This window comes from Salvelinus fontinalis, chromosome 29 (assembly GCF_029448725.1).
Source record: "Salvelinus fontinalis isolate EN_2023a chromosome 29, ASM2944872v1, whole genome shotgun sequence".
Classification (NCBI taxonomy): Eukaryota; Metazoa; Chordata; class Actinopteri; order Salmoniformes; family Salmonidae; genus Salvelinus; species Salvelinus fontinalis.
Window position 1 is genome coordinate 6,242,800 of NC_074693.1, and position 17,667 is coordinate 6,260,466.

The window sequence follows — 17,667 nt, forward strand, 5'->3', positions numbered from 1 at the left end:
GCAGTGATGTCAGAGTCTACTGGCAGCAGTAATGTCAGAGTCTACTGGCAGCAGTGATGTCAGAGCTCTAACTGGCAGCAGTAATGTCAGAGCTCTAACTGGCAGCAGTAATGTCAGAGCTCTAATTGGCAGCAGTAATATCAGAGCTCTAACTGGCAGCAGTGATGTCAGAGCTCTAACTGGCAGCAGTAATGTCAGAGCTCTACTGGCAGCAGTGATGTCAGAGCCCTACTGGCAGCAGTGATGTCAGAGTTTACTGGCAGCAGTGATGTCAGAGCTCTACTGGCAGCAGTAATGTCAGAGTCTGCTGGCAGCAGTGATGTCAGAGCTCTACTGGCAGCAGTGATGTCAGAGTCTACTGGCAGCAGTGATGTCAGAGTCTACTGGCAGCAGTGATGTCAGAGCTCTAACTGGCAGCAGTGATGTCAGAGTCTACTGGCAGCAGTGATGTCAGAGTTTACTGGCAGCAGTAATGTCAGAGCTCTACTGGCAGCAGTAATGTCAGAGCTCTACTGGCAGCAGTAATGTCAGAGCTCTAACTGGCAGCAGTAATGTCAGAGTCTACTGGCAGCAGTAATGTCAGAGCTCTACTGGCAGCAGTGATGTCAGAGTCTACTGGCAGCAGTGATGTCAGAGCTCTACTGGCAGCAGTGATGTCAGAGTCTACTGGCAGCAGTAATGTCAGAGCTCTACTGGCAGCAGTGATGTCAGAGTCTACTGGCAGCAGTGATGTCAGAGCTCTACTGGCAGCAGTAATGTCAGAGCTCTACTGGCAGCAGTGATGTCAGAGTCTACTGGCAGCAGTGATGTCAGAGTCTACTGGCAGCAGTGATGTCAGAGCTCTACTGGCAGCAGTGATGTCAGAGTCTACTGGCAGCAGTGTAATCAGTCTATCGTTCAGACAGCCAATGCCCTGTTAGATGGCTTGATTACATGGTGTCCCTCTATTTGCAGTGTGTCAACATCCAGCTTCACCAAGAGGCCTTCAGAGAGCTACAAGAGAATGTGAGTAAACCTTATGCAATTCTTAGGAGTAAACTCAGTGAACGTGCTTGAGTGTGTGACGCTGTGTGTTGTAAAGGATTAATAGAGATAACTGTAGTGACTTAAGGGGATGTGTTTGATAAGTGTTTGTGTGTGTGTGTGTGTGTGTGTGTGTGTGTGTGTGTGTGTGTGTGTGTGTGTGTGTGTGTGTGTGTGTGTGTGTGTGTGTGTGTGTGTGTGTGTGTGTGTTTTGTGTGTGTGTTCTTCCCTCCAGAGCTCCTCACACAGTGCGTCCCACCTCAAACCTCCCAGTTCAAACTGAGGACCAGCTTTCCCTAGAGGAGAAGGAGAAACGGTGAGACACACACAATGCATCCCAAATGGAATCCTGTTCTCTTTATAGAGATCTACTTTTTACCAGGGGCCTGTACTGCATAGGGCCCTATAGAGGGAACAGAGTGACCAGGGGCCTGTACTGCATAGGGCCCTATAGAGGGAACAGAGTGCCATTTCAGATGCTGTCTACAAAACTCTATTTTATCTCAGACAATAGACGTTGAGGAAAACAAGTCTCATCTCTTTCTTTACCCCTCTCTCTTTACTTCCTGCGTCTCTCTCTCTCTCTCTCTCTCTCTCTCTCTCTCTCTCTCTCTCTCTCTCTCTCTCTCTCTCTCTCTCTCTCTCTCTCTCCGCCTCTCTCTGTGTCTCTCCATCTGTCCATCAGAGAGGAAGCAGCCATGGATGTGCTCAGGACTTCTTCAGCCAGACAACGCTCCTACGTTCTCTCAGCTGCCAAGAAATACGAGTATGTGATTGGCTATATACCTCTCTCTTCTCTATTTCTGTCTCTATCCTTTCCTCTCTTTATGTCTCTCTCCTCCTCTCTCATCTCTCCCTTCCCCTGTGTGTATCTTATCTCCTGTTCTCCTGTTCTCCTGTTCTCCTGACAGTTCTACAGAGAAACCACTAGAAACCTCCCTGACCCCAGATGTTTCATCTTTTGTGGCTAAAAGGTAACTGATGCCTCTCAATGGACTGTCCTGCCCTTCAAGGAAAATGATGATGATGTCTGAAATGAAAGGCTTGACTGGAGATGTTTAGTTTTTCTGTCTTGTTGTTTCTTGTGTGTCTAAAGGGTGGTGATCACAGACAATGACGACTCTGTCTTCACTGAGACTCCCTCTGTCCCCAAAGAACCAGCTGCTCCATCTGTGAAAGACGTCTCTCCTGTATGTGTGAATGCTGTCTCTCCTGTCTCTGTGAAAGCTGTCTCTCCTGTCTCTGTGAAAGACGTCTCTGCTGTCTCTGCGAAAGACGTTTCTACTGTCTCTGCGAAAGCTGTCTCTCCTGTCTCTGTGAAAGACGTCTCGTCTGTCTCTGTGAAAGCTGTCTCTACTGTCTCTGTGAAAGACGTCTCTCCTGTCTCTGTGAAAGACGTCTCTCCTGTCTCTGTGAAAGCTGTCTTTCCTGTCTCTGTGAAAGACGTCTCTCCTGTCTCTGTGAAAGCTGTCTCTCCTGTCTCTGTGAAAGACGTCTCTCCTGTCTCTGTGAAAGACGTCTCTCCTGTCTCTGTGAAAGACGTCTCTCCTGTCTCTGTGAAAGACGTCTCTCCTGTCTCTGTAAAATACGTCTCTCCTGTCTCTGTGAAAGCTGTCTCTCCTGTCCCTGTGAAAGCTGTCTCTCCTGTCCCTGTGAAAGCTGTCTCTCCTGTCTTTGTGAAAGACGTCTCTCCTGTGTCTGTGAAAGCTGTCTCTCCTGTCTCTGTGAAAGCTGTCTTTCCTGTCTCTGTGAAAGACGTCTCTCCTGTGTCTGTGAAAGACGTCTCTCCTGTCTCTGTGAAAGCTGTCTCTCCTGTCTCTGTGAAAGACGTCTCTCTTGTCTCCTTGAAAGACGTCTCTCCTGTCTCTGTGAAAGACGTCTCTCCTGTGTCTGTGAAAGATGTCTCTCCTGTCTCCTTGAAAGACGTCTCTCCTGTGTCTGTGAAAGACGTCTCTCCTGTCTCTGTGAAAGCTGTCTCTCCCGTCTCTGTGAAAGCTGTCTTTCCTGTCTCTGTGAAAGACGTCTCTCCTGTGTCTGTGAAAGACGTCTCTCCTGTCTCTGTGAAAGATGTCTCTCCTGTCTCCTTGAAAGACGTCTCTCCTGTCTCTGTGAAAGATGTCTCTCCTGTATGTATGAAAGCTGTCTCTCCTGTCTCTGTGAAAGTTGTCTCTCCTGTCTCTTTGAAAGACGTCTCTCCTGTTTCTGTGAAAGTTGTCTCTCCTGTCTCTGTGAAAGACGTCTCTCCTATATCTGTGAAAGACGTCCTCCTTCCAGCCCCCGTCATAGTTGACACCCCAGCAGTGATTGGCCCTTCTGAGGGCATGAAGCCAGGGTGTCCCAAAATGGCTACTCCACTTCCTGAGTTGACAGTCGGGGTGATGAAAAAACTGTCCCCAGAGAGGGGTGTCCCGTTGAGAGACATCCCCCCAGTGTCCTCTGTATTAGTGTCCCCTGTCCCATGTAACCCAGTGAAGAAGAATCCTGCCCCAGTGGACACACTGACAGCCCTGTCGGACACACTCATCTCCTTCGACACAGGGTCATCCAGGTACATTTACATTTACATTTAAGTCATTTAGCAGACGCTCTTATCCAGAGGTACAGTATTGATTCATTAATGTATCTATTCATTTGCATTACAATGATCAGATATGTTGCACCACAGTGTGTGTAGTGTTGAGACCAGAGCCATTTATTGACATTATGGGTAGGCTATATACGGCTCTGGGTGAGAGTTGGTCCACAGTCTGCAGAGCCAGAGGACAGGTAGGAGACAACAGAGAGACACTTCCTCATTCACGTCATAGTGGGCGATATAAAACCCATTCCAAACAAAAATGTTTTGCAATGAAAACTAGTGTTTTTTAATTGGGACACATTTAGGTTAGTCCCTCCCTGTTTCGTCCCTTTTTATCCATTTGGTTTCTAGTAAATACACCCCTGGTGACAGCTGTCATTGTGTACTTCTACACTGAGTGTACAAAATATTAGGAACACCCTTCTAATATTGAGTGGGGCATGGACTCTACAAGGTGTTGAAAGCGTTCCACAGGAATGCTGGCCCATGTTGACTCCAATGCTTCCCACAGTTGTGCCAAGTTGGCTGGATCCTTTGGGTGGTGAACCATTCTTTTTATTTATACATTCTGGGTTTTTTTTATAAATAAAAATGTTTGGGGGTATATCAGCTTTATTATTGCAGATAGATTGTAGCTTCCATCAATGTAATTGTCTGCATCATTTCCAATTCCTTATATATATTTTTTGTAAATATATACTGTACCAGTCAAAAGTTTGGACACAGCTATTCATTCAAGGGTTTTTCTTTATTTTCACTATTTTCTACATTGTATAATAATAATGAAGACATCAAAACTATGAAATAACACATATGGAATCATGTAGTAACCAAAAAGTGTTAAACAAATATTTGAGATTCTTCAAAGTAGCCACCCTTTGCTTTGATGACAGCTTTGCACACTCTTGGCATTCTCTCAACCAGCTTCTGGAATGCTTTTCCAACAGTCTTGAAGGAGTTCCCACATATGCTGAGCACTTGTTGGCTGCTTTTCCTTCACTCTGCAGTACAACTCATCCCAAACCATCTCAATTGGGTTGAGGTCGGGTGATTCTGGAGGCCAGGTCCTTCTTGGTCAAATAACCCTTACACAGTATGGAGGTGTTTTGGGTCATTGTCCTGTTGAAAAACAAATGATAATCCCACTAAACACAAACCAGATGGGATGGCGTATTGCTGCAGAATACTGTGGTAGACATGCTGGTTAAGTGTGCCTTGAATTCTAAATAAATCACAGACAGTGTTACCAGCTAAGCACCATCACACTTCCTCCTCTGTGCTTCACGGTGGGAACCACACATGCAGAGATCATCCGTTCACCTGCTCTGCGTCTCACAAAGACATGACGGTTGCAAACAAAAATCTTAAATTTGGACTCATCAGACCAAAGGACAGATTTCCACCGGTCTAATGTCCATTGCTCGTATTTGTTGTCCCAAGCAAGTCTCTTCTTATTATTGGTGTCCTTTAGTAGTGGTTTCTTTGCAGCAATTCGACCATGAAGTCCTGATTCTCTCAGTCTCCTCTGAACAGTTGCTGTTGAGATGTGTCTGTTACTTGAACTCTGTGAAGAGTCCCTTACTTTTCCCCCTTCTACTTGCCTCTTCCAATTTTGCGGTAATGCTGCAATTAGTTGGTTGTAATTTTGGGTAGAGTGAAACATTCTTGATATACACAGGGAACAGAAAACTCAACTGCGTTGCAGTTCTTGACACAAACCGGTGCGGCTGGCACTTACTACTATACCCCGTTCAAAGGCACTTAAATCTTTTGTCTTGTCCATTCACCCTCTGAATGGCACACGTACACATTCCATGTCTCATTTAAAAAGCAGGTGTTGTTAATGTTTGGTAAACTCCGCTGCGGATGTACCTACACTAGAGCCAATAGAGGATGGGATCAGTCAACATTCACACAGGATGAAATGTGATCTTACACAGGTCTTAAGAGGGAGAGAGAGAGAGAGAGAGAGAGAAAAGAGAGAGAGAGAGAAAAGAGAGAGAGAGAGAGAGAGAGAGAGAGAAAGAGAGAGAGAGAGAGAAAAGAGAGAGAGAGAGAGAAAAGAGAGAGAGAGAGAGAGAGAAAAAAGAGAGAGAGAAAAGAGAGAGAGAGAAAAAAAAGAGAGAGAAAAAAGAGAGAGAAAAGAGAGAGAGAGAAAAGAGAGAAAGAGAGAGAGAGAAAAGAGAGAAAAGAGAGAGAGAGAGAGAAAAGAGAGAAAGAGAGAGAGAGAGAAAGAGACAGAGAGAGTGATAGAGAGGCCAGTTGATGCTATAATAGTTTGTTAGATGTAAACCGTTGTGTTCTTCAATTCAAGTCATCTCTGTCTTGCTTACAGAGTGCATGGTGATCCGATCCCTTAGCTCATGACTGATGATCTCCTCTCTCTCACTAACGGGTTCATTCAAAATAGTTTATTATTTTATTACTTTTGAAATTAAGTTATTTAATACAACAATGTATCCACAAACTGGCCACATGGTGGTACTAGAAGCATTTTAATGCTATTTTCTCACCTCCTCTCCCCTCTCCTCTCTTGTCCTGTCCTCCCCCCTTCCTCTCCCCTTCCCTCTCCTCTCCTCCTTCTCTCTTCCTGTCCTGTCCCCCCCCTCTTATCCTCTCTTCTCCTCTGTGTAGTCTAGAACAGGAGTTGGTAAAACCCATCCCTCCCATCCCAGGATCTTGGAGTCAGGAGCTTCTCAGTGGATCAGACAGGTAGAGTGGAGACCCCTTATATCAGACACTCATTCATTCCTCCATACACCACAGTGCACATGTGTGTGTCTCTCTCTTTCTCTCTCCCAATTTCAATTCATGGGGCTTTATTGGCATGGGAAACATATGTTAACATTGCCAAGGCAAGTGAAATAGATAATAAACTAAAGTAAAATAAACAAAACAAAAAAATTACAGTAAACATTACACTCACAAAAGTTCCAAAAGAATAAAGACATTTCAAATGTCATATTATGTGTAAATAGTTAAATTACAAATGGGAAAATAAATAAACTTAAATACGGGTTGTGTTTACAACGATGTTTGTTCTTCAATGGTTGCTCTTTTCTTGTGGCAGCAGGTCACAAATCTTGCTGCTGTGATGGCACACTGTGACATTTCACCCAGTAGATATGGGAGTTTATCAAAATTGGGTTTGTTTTCAAATTCTTGGTGGATCTGTGTAATCTGAGAGAAGTATGTGTCCCTAATATGGTCATACATTTGGCAGGAGGTTAGGGCAGTGTGCACATAGCGTGTCCTCTCCTGAGAGCCAGGTCTGCCTACAGTGGCCTTTGTCAATAGCAAGGCTATGCTCACTGAGTCTGTACATAGTCAAAGCTTTCCTTAAGTTTGGGTCAGTCACAGTGGTCTGGTATTCTCTCTCTCTAAGCCATTTCTGACCTCTCCCACCCTGTTTCATGTGTAATACTGTGTCTGTGGTTCTGATGGACCAGCGGTTAGGGTCTGATGGACCAGCATTGTGTTATTGACTGTACGTTTGTTTATGTGTAACTCTGTGTTGTTGTTTTTGTCTCACTGCTTTGCTTTATCTTGGCCATGTCACAGTTGTAAATGAGAACTTGTTCTCAACTAGTCTACCTGGTTAAATAAAGGTGTTCTCAACTAGTCTACCTGGTTAAATAAAGGTGTTCTCAACTAGTCTACCTGGTTAAATAAAGGTGTTCTCAACTAGTCTACCTGGTTAAATAAAGGTGTTCTCAACTAGTCTACCTGGTTAAATAAAGGTGTTCTCAACTAGTCTACCTGGTTAAATAAAGGTGTTCTCAACTAGTCTACCTGGTTAAATAAAGGTGTTCTCAACTAGTCTACCTGGTTAAATAAAGGTGTTCTCAACTAGTCTACCTGGTTAAATAAAGGTGTTCTCAACTAGTCTACCTGGTTAAATAAAGGTGAAATAAAATTAAATCAATAAATAGGGGTCATTTTACTGACCAACTGTGCCTCTGATTGTCTCTCCCTCAGGCTCAGTTATGCCGAGTCCGAGGAGGAAGAGGAGGATCCGAGAGACGAGAAGCCACACAGGTACATCCCACATTGAACTACTCCCTAGTCCCTAGCCCCTTAGTCCCTAGCCTCTCTCCCTAACCTCTCCCCCTAGCATCTACTTTTTAACCTCTACCCTCTACCCTCTAGCCTCACCCCTTCTATCCTCTAACCTCTCCCTCTAACCTCCCCCTATCTCTCTACCCTCTACCCTCTACCCTCTCCCCCTCTCCTCTACCCTCTCCCCCTATCCTCTACCCTCTCCCCCTATCCTCTACCCTCTCCCCCTACCCTCTCCCCTCTTCCTTGATCTTTCACTTCTAGGATATGTAGTATGACACACACACACACACACACACACACACACACACACACACACACACACACACACACACACACACACACACACACACACACACACACACACACACACACACACACACACACACACACACACACACACACACACACACACACACACACACACACACACACACACACACACACACACACAGTCTGATAACACAACAGTTGTCTTTCCTAATGCCTAATGTTTTTCAAGTCTACTACTACAACTACTAAATCACCTACTACTACCTGTCACTACTCAATCTACTACTACTACTACTAAATCTACTACTACTACTGCTAAATCCTCTACTACCTGCCACTACTAAATCTACTACTACAATGACCTGCCACTACTAAATCTACTACTACTACTGCTAAATCCTCTACTACCTGTCACTACTAAATCTACTACTACAATGACCTGCCACTACTAAATCTACTACTACCTGTCACTACTAAATCCACTACTACTACTACTAAATCCTCTACTACCTGTCACTATTAAATCTACTACTACCTGTCACTACTAAATCTACTACTACTACTACTAAATCTACTATAACCTGTCACTACTAAATCTACTACTACTACTACTAAATCTACTATAACCTGTCACTACTAAATCTACTACTACTACTACTAAATCTACTATAACCTGTCACTACTAAATCTACAACTACCTGCCACAACCAAATCTACTACTACTACGAAATCTACTACTACTTGCCACTACTAAACCTACGACATCTACTACTACTACCTGTCCCTACTAAATCTACTACTACTACAAACTCTACTACTACCTACCATTACTAAATCTACAACTACTACTAAATCTACTACCTGCCACTACTAAATCTACTACTACTAAATCTACTACTACTAAATCTACTACTACTAAATCTACTACCTGTCACTACTAAATCTACTACTACTACTACCTGCCACTACAAAATCTACTACTATTTACTACTACTAAATCTACTACCTACCACTACTAAATCTACTACTACTACCTGTACTACTAAATCTACTAGTACTACCACTACCTGTCACTACTAAATCTACTATCCCTTTCCTTTCAATACTAAATCTACTACTAATAACTACGACCTGCCACTACTAAATCTACTACTACTACTAAATGTACGACTACCTACCACTACTAAATCTAATACTACTAAATATACTACTACCTACCACTACTAAATCTACTGCTACTACTAAATCTACTACTACCTACCACTACTAAATCTACTACTACCTACCACTACTAAATCTACTACTACTAAATTTACTACTACCTACCACTACTAAATCTACTAAATCTACTGCTACTACTAAATCTACTACTACCTACCACTACTACTGCTACTACTAAATCTACTACTATTAAATCTACTACTACCTACTACTACTAAATCTACTACTACTAAATCTACTACTACCTACTACTATTAAATCTACTACTGCTAAATCTAATAAATCTACTACTAAATCTACTACTGATGCTAAATCTACTACTACCTACCACTAGTAAATCTACTACTACATCTACTACTACCTACCACTACTAAATATACTGCTGCTACTAAATCGACTACTACCTACCACTACTAAATCTACTACTACTAAATCTACTACTACTACCTGCCACAACTAAATCTACTACTACTACTACCACAACTAAATCTACTACTACTACTACCATAACTAAATCTACTACTACTACAACCACCTGCCACTACTAAATATATTACTATTGTACTTCAATGTCCTTCATTCTAACAGTATCATATAATGATATTATTTCAACAGAGATATTGAGGTAGTGTCCCCTGACAGTCCGACCCCAAGTACTGACTCCAGGTGAGATATACTGTACCTGTCTACTGAGAGAGAACACCTGTTAGATATACTGTACCTGTCTACTGAGAGAGACCACCTGTTAGATATACTGTACCTGTCTACTGAGAGAGACCACCTGTTAGATATACTGTACCTGTCTACTGAGAGAGAACACCTGTTAGATATACTGTACCTGTCTACTGAGAGAGAACACCTGTTAGATATACTGTACCTGTCTGAGAGAGACCACCTGTTAGATATACTGTACCTGTCTGAGAGAGACCACCTGTTAGATATACTGCACCTGTCTACTGAGAGAGAACACCTGTTAGATATACTGTACCTGTCTACTGAGAGAGAACACCTGTTAGATATACTGTACCTGTCTACTGAGAGAGAACACCTGTTAGATATACTGTACCTGTCTACTGAGAGAGACCACCTGTTAGATATACTGTACCTGTCTACTGAGAGAGAACACCTGTTAGATATACTGTACCTGTCTACTGAGAGAGACCACCTGTTAGATATACTGTACCTGTCTGAGAGAGACCACCTGTTAGATATACTGTACCTGTCTACTGAGAGAGACCACCTGTTAGATATACTGTACCTGTCTACTGAGAGAGACCACCTGTTAGATATACTGTACCTGTCTGAGAGAGACCACCTGTTAGATATACTGTACCTGTCTACTGAGAGAGACCACCTGTTAGATATACTGTACCTGTCTGAGAGAGACCACCTGTTAGATATACTGTACCTGTCTACTGAGAGAGAACACCTGTTAGATATACTGTACCTGTCTACTGAGAGAGACCACCTGTTAGATATACTGTACCTGTCTACTGAGAGAGAAGACCTGTTAGATATACTGTACCTGTCTACTGAGAGAGACCACCTGTTAGATATACTGTACCTGTCTACTGAGAGAGACCACCTGTTAGATATACTGTACCTGTCTGAGAGAGACCACCTGTTAGATATACTGTACCTGTCTGAGAGAGACCACCTGTTAGATATACTGCACCTGTCTACTGAGAGAGAACACCTGTTAGATATACTGTACCTGTCTACTGATAGAGAACACCTGTTAGATATACTGTACCTGTCTACTGATAGAGAACACCTGTTAGATATACTGTACCTGTCTACTGAGAGAGACCACCTGTTAGATATACTGTACCTGTCTACTGAGAGAGAACACCTGTTAGATATACTGTACCTGTCTGAGAGAGACCACCTGTTAGATATACTGTACCTGTCTACTGAGAGAGAACACCTGTTAGATATACTGTACCTGTCTACTGAGAGAGACCACCTGTTAGATATACTGTACCTGTCTACTGATAGAGAACACCTGTTAGATTTACTGTACCTGTCTACTGAGAGAGACCACCTGTTAGATATACTGTACCTGTCTACTGAGAGAGAACACCTGTTAGATATACTGTACCTGTCTGAGAGAGACCACCTGTTAGATATACTGTACCTGTCTACTGAGAGAGAACACCTGTTAGATATACTGTACCTGTCTACTGAGAGAGACCACCTGTTAGATATACTGTACCTGTCTACTGAGAGAGAACACCTGTTAGATATACTGTACCTGTCTGAGAGAGACCACCTGTTAGATATACTGTACCAGTCTGAGAGAGACCACCTGTTAGATATACTGTACCTGTCTACTGAGAGAGAACACCTGTTAGATATACTGTACCTGTCTACTGAGAGAGAACACCTGTTAGATATACTGTACCTGCCTACTGAGAGAGAACACCTGTTAGATATACTGTACCTGTCTACTGAGAGAGAACACCTGTTAGATATACTGTACCTGTCTGAGAGACCACCTGTTAGATATACTCTACCTGTCTACTGAGAGAGACCACCTGTTAGATATACTGTACCTGTCTACTGAGAGAGACCACCTGTTAGATATACTGTACCTGTCTACTGATAGAGAACACCTGTTAGATATACTGTACCTGTCTACTGATAGAGAACACCTGTTAGATATACTGTACCTGTCTACTGATAGAGAACACCTGTTAGATATACTGTACCTGTCTACTGATAGAGAACACCTGTTAGATATACTGTACCTGTCTACTGATAGAGAACACCTGTTAGATATACTGTACCTGTCTACTGAGAGAGAACACCTGTTAGATATACTGTACCTGTCTACTGAGAGAGACCACCTGTTAGATATACTCTACCTGTCTACTGAGAGAGACCACCTGTTAGATATACTGTACCTGTCTACTGAGAGAGACCACCTGTTAGATATACTGTACCTGTCTACTGAGAGAGACCACCTGTTAGATATACTGTACCTGTCTACTGAGAGAGAACACCTGTTAGATATACTGTACCTGTCTACTGAGAGAGACCACCTGTTAGATATACTGTACCTGTCTACTGAGAGAGAACACCTGTTAGATATACTGTACCTGTCTACTGAGAGAGACCACCTGTTAGATATACTCTACCTGTCTACTGAGAGAGACCACCTGTTAGATATACTGTACCTGTCTACTGAGAGAGACCACCTGTTAGATATACTGTACCTGTCAACTGAGAGAGAACACCTGTTAGATATACTGTACCTGTCTACTGAGAGAGAACACCTGTTAGATATACTGTACCTGTCTACTGAGAGAGAACACCTGTTAGATATACTGTACCTGTCTGAGAGAGACCACCTGTTAGATATACTGTACCTGTCTACTGAGAGAGAACACCTGTTAGATATACTGTACCTGTCTACTGAGAGAGAACACCTGTTAGATATACTCTACCTGTCTACTGAGAGAGACCACCTGTTAGATATACTGTACCTGTCTACTGAGAGAGAACACCTGTTAGATATACTGTACCTGTCTGAGAGACCACCTGTTAGATATACTCTACCTGTCTACTGAGAGAGACCACCTGTTAGATATACTGTACCTGTCTACTGAGAGAGACCACCTGTTAGATATACTGTACCTGTCTGAGAGACCACCTGTTAGATATACTCTACCTGTCTACTGAGAGAGACCACCTGTTAGATATACTGTACCTGTCTACTGAGAGAGACCACCTGTTAGATATACTGTACCTGTCTGAGAGAGACCACCTGTTAGATATACTGTACCTGTCTACTGAGAGAGACCACCTGTTAGATATACTGTACCTGTCTACTGAGAGAGAACACCTGTTAGATATACTGTACCTGTCTACTGAGAGAGAACACCTGTTAGATATACTCTACCTGTCTACTGAGAGAGACCACCTGTTAGATATACTGTACCTGTCTACTGAGAGAGAACACCTGTTAGATATACTGTACCTGTCTACTGAGAGAAACCACCTGTTAGATATACTGTACCTGTCTACTGAGAGAGAACACTTGTTAGATATACTGTACCTGTCTACTGAGAGAGAACACTTGTTAGATATACTGTACCTGTCTACTGAGAGAGAACACCTGTTAGATATACTGTACCTGTCTACTGATAGAGAACACCTGTTAGATATACTGTACCTGTCTGAGAGAGACCACCTGTTAGATATACTGTACCTGTCTACTGAGAGAGACCACCTGTTAGATATACTGTACCTGTCTGAGAGAGAACACCTGTTAGATATACTGTACCTGTCTACTGAGAGAGACCACCTGTTAGATATACTGTACCTGTCTACTGAGAGAGACCACCTGTTAGATATACTGTACCTGTCTGAAAGAGAACACCTGTTAGATATACTGTACCTGTCTACTGAGAGAGAACACCTGTTAGATATACTGTACCTGTCTACTGAGAGAGACCACCTGTTAGATATACTGTACCTGTCTACTGAGAGAGAACACCTGTTAGATATACTGTACCTGTCTACTGAGAGAGACCACCTGTTAGATATACTGTACCTGTCTGAGAGAGACCACCTGTTAGATATACTGTACCTGTCTACTGAGAGAGACCACCTGTTAGATATACTGTACCTGTCTACTGAGAGAGACCACCTGTTAGATATACTGTACCTGTCTGAGAGAGACCACCTGTTAGATATACTGTACCTGTCTACTGAGAGAGACCACCTGTTAGATATACTGTACCTGTCTGAGAGAGACCACCTGTTAGATATACTGTACCTGTCTACTGAGAGAGACCACCTGTTAGATATACTGTACCTGTCTACTGAGAGAGAACACCTGTTAGATATACTGTACCTGTCTACTGAGAGAGAACACCTGTTAGATATACTGTACCTGTCTGAGAGAGACCACCTGTTAGATATACTGTACCTGTCTACTGAGAGAGACCACCTGTTAGATATACTGTACCTGTCTGAGAGAGAACACCTGTTAGATATACTGTACCTGTCTGAGAGAGAACACCTGTTAGATATACTGTACCTGTCTACTGAGAGAGACCACCTGTTAGATATACTGTACCTGTCTACTGATAGAGAACACCTGTTAGATATACTGTACCTGTCTACTGATAGAGAACACCTGTTAGATATACTGTACCTGTCTGAGAGAGACCACCTGTTAGATATACTGTACCTGTCTACTGAGAGAGACCACCTGTTAGATATACTGTACCTGTCTACTGAGAGAGAACACCTGTTAGATATACTGTACCTGTCTACTGAGAGAGAACACCTGTTAGATATACTGTACCTGTCTGAGAGAGAACACCTGTTAGATATACTGTACCTGTCTACTGAGAGAGAACACCTGTTAGATATACTGTACCTGTCTACTGAGAGAGAACACCTGTTAGATATATTGTACCTGTCTACTGAGAGAGAACACCTGTTAGATATATTGTACCTGTCTACTGAGAGACATTATGCTTGTAACACTTTCATTTATGTTTTTATGCTTGGATCCACACTGCTCATGACGAGTCAGAGCTTTAAATGATCTGTTTTAATCTGTTTTCTGTTTTACAGTGTGAATGAAAATGTGTTGGAGGCCCTTGAAGACGACTTTATCCCCATCAACACAAACACAACAAGGTATTCGAATGTTAGTCTGTTTACACTGTGTGTATCCTGTACTAGTGTCTGTTTACACTGTGTGTATTCTATACTAGTGTCTGTTTACACTGTGTGTATCTTATACTAGTGTCTGTTTACACTGTGTGTATCTTATACTAGTGTCTGTTTACACTGTGTGTATCTTATACTAGTGTCTGTTTACACTGTGTGTATCCTGTACTAGTGTCTGTTTACACTGTGTGTATCTTATACTAGTGTCTGTTTACACTGTGTGTATCTTATACTAGTGTCTGTTTACATTGTGTGTATTCTATACTAGTGTCTGTTTACACTGTGTGTATCCTGTACTAGTGTCTGTTTACACTGTGTGTATTCTATACTAGTGTCTGTTTACACTGTGTGTATTCTATACTAGTGTCTGTTTTCACTGTGTGTATTCTATACTAGTGTCTGTTTACACTGTGTGTATCCTGTACTAGTGTCTGTTTACACTGTGTGTATCTTATACTAGTGTCTGTTTACATTGTGTGTGTTCTATACTAGTGTCTGTTTACACTGTGTGTATCCAGGGGCCTGTTGCACAAAACTAGGATAAGGGATTAAGCCAGGATATCTTGGTGATCCTGGCTCAATTGATCCGTAATCCGGTTGCACTAAAGATGGATAGGGGGCAGGAGGATATGTTATGGTATAAATTACCATGGAGATTTATTCTGTGGAGCTAGCCTGCTCCAGACCAGGCTAAATTCCAGGATCTATTTAATCTCATCCCTAATGTCAGTCAGCAGTCACCACAAATGGAAACCAATAGTTATTTCACTGCTCACTATACATTGTTATCACATATAACTAGACCCACTGTCATTATTTAAACGTTTGTGATCATTAATTTCAATGATTTTGGATAATAATTTTTAGATGATGTTGCTATCATTAGATAATTTACAGTTTCCTATAGACTATAAGGCTATATATAAAATGATAGAATATTAGGGCCACAGAGGGGAAAAAAACACAAGTAATAATATTGTAACCAGTTGTTTTAAAGGAGGACAGTTGTTAAAATGACAGATGTGGGGCATTTCGTGAAATTGTACTTCAGTATGGTTTCATAAACAAAGACATGCTGATGTGCCAGAATATTAAGTATCACATTGTCATAAGTATCAAAACTGTAAAAACAATATGTAGCTTTTCTGCAGAAAGAACCAGCCTCATAAATGTATGACTTTATCCTTTTTCTTCAGTGTGGCCCTAGTACTCTGTCATATAAACAAATACACATTCCATATGAATATAAAAACACAATGTGTAACATTATGTTCCTTTATTGAATAAGGACAAAACAAAGCAGGTAAACCATCAGCTCCTTTCGAAACTGAAGTCACAGTGACTCTACAAGATGGAAAGCACAGAATCCAAGCATATTATACAAAATGATACATACACATTCAAAGGTCTGTATATAACACACCCTGCATGTCTGCACACTAAAATAAATGCAGGACAAATCCATACACATCAACTGAACAGACAAATGAATGGATGCAGTAGCCTCCCTGCAGCCTTGTATTACACACAGTATACCGCACAAACATCATAAGTGGCCAAATTCGTAAAAAAACAAACACAAAAAAAACCAAATTCCTCTGCCACCGCAGGACATATTTAACCAAAATTGAAAGCACACATACTAACTAAAATAATTCAACACATATTGGTCCCTCAGCAGCCGACCACTGTCGTCATCAGGGAAGATTGCCGGATTGTCCCAGTCCATGGCTGGTGGCACTCTGGGGGCCCTCTCCTTCCTCAGGCAGGCCACATTGTGGAGGACAGCACAAGCCACAGTAATATCACATGCCCTAACAGGGCTGACCCTTAATTTGTGAAGGCAGTGAAAGCGTGCCTTCAGGAGGCCAAAGGTCATTTCAACTCTGGCCCTGGTCCTGGCATGGGCATGGTTGTAGGCCTGCTGTGCTTCCTGGGGGTCTGTGAAAGGTGTCAGGAGAAAAGGCTGGCAGCCATACCCCCTGTCTCCCAGCAACACACCAGAGAATTCACCTGTCAACACAAAATCTCATCATTACTACCTCATAAACACAGTGATATTCTTGACACAGCCATGATGGTTATAAATAGGGGTTGTGTGGCTTACTTTGTGATAGGCACTGATAGATTTCAGAGGCCCGAAAGATTCTGGAGTCATGGACTGAGCCAGGCCATTTTGCCACAACATTGCTGATCACACAGTCAGCATTGCAGACCATCTGAAATCATAAGATGAGGAATATTACACCAATCAATGCACATTACTGGCAATGCAGAGTGTTCGTCAATGGACAATATCAAAAAGTTATGTTCACCTGAACATTAATGCTGTGAAAGGATTTCCTATTCACAAAATCGGCCTCATGGGCACCTGAGGGGGCTTTTATCCTTATGTGTGTGCAGTCCACTGCACCAATGACATTGGGGAAACCTGTCACACAAAGTAATGAGTATCCTACTATGTGTTAACAGTTGTCCTGTAATTTGTAGATCCTCTTACCTGCAATCCTATAGAACTCCTCTTTGATGTCACAGAGTCTTCTGTGGCCAGGGAAGGAGATGAAGACATCTGCTAATGCTTTGATAGCCAGACACACACTCCTTATTGTGCGGCAAATTGTGGCCTTGTTCAGCTGTTCTGCATCCCCCACTGAGTACAGGAAGGCTCCACTAGCAAAAAAGCGCAAGGCCACACAAACCATTTGCTCCACACTCAGTGCATGGCTCCGTGCAGTGCGGTGCTTAATCCTGGGACCCAGTAGTCTGCATAGATACCTGATGCCATCTGCAGAAAACCTGTATCTTTCATATAGATGGTCATC

General features: G+C 42.4%; 2 protein-coding genes across 4 annotated transcripts in view; one reads left to right on the forward strand and one right to left on the reverse strand.

The window, feature by feature from the left end:
- Positions 1 to 17,667, forward strand: part of LOC129827354 (mucin-2-like) — a 44,690-nt gene that overhangs the window by 8,439 nt on the left and 18,584 nt on the right. For all 3 annotated transcript variants that reach the window (XM_055888124.1, XM_055888123.1, XM_055888125.1), the window contains 9 exons: positions 955 to 1,005; positions 1,259 to 1,339; positions 1,709 to 1,789; positions 1,935 to 1,997; positions 2,120 to 3,571; positions 6,236 to 6,313; positions 7,580 to 7,639; positions 9,770 to 9,820; positions 14,747 to 14,812. In XM_055888124.1, coding sequence (XP_055744099.1) covers positions 955 to 1,005; positions 1,259 to 1,339; positions 1,709 to 1,789; positions 1,935 to 1,997; positions 2,120 to 3,571; positions 6,236 to 6,313; positions 7,580 to 7,639; positions 9,770 to 9,820; positions 14,747 to 14,812 — 1,983 coding nt within the window. The remainder of the gene's footprint in view (positions 1 to 954; positions 1,006 to 1,258; positions 1,340 to 1,708; positions 1,790 to 1,934; positions 1,998 to 2,119; positions 3,572 to 6,235; positions 6,314 to 7,579; positions 7,640 to 9,769; positions 9,821 to 14,746; positions 14,813 to 17,667) is intronic.
- LOC129827356 (putative nuclease HARBI1) lies at positions 15,756 to 17,085 on the reverse strand. The gene is made up of 2 exons (XM_055888128.1): positions 16,953 to 17,085; positions 15,756 to 16,858 (listed from the first exon to the last, which is right to left on the reverse strand). Exons 1-2 carry the CDS (start codon positions 17,062 to 17,064, stop codon positions 16,488 to 16,490), a joined length of 483 nt encoding a protein of 160 aa, XP_055744103.1. The 5' UTR covers positions 17,065 to 17,085; the 3' UTR covers positions 15,756 to 16,487.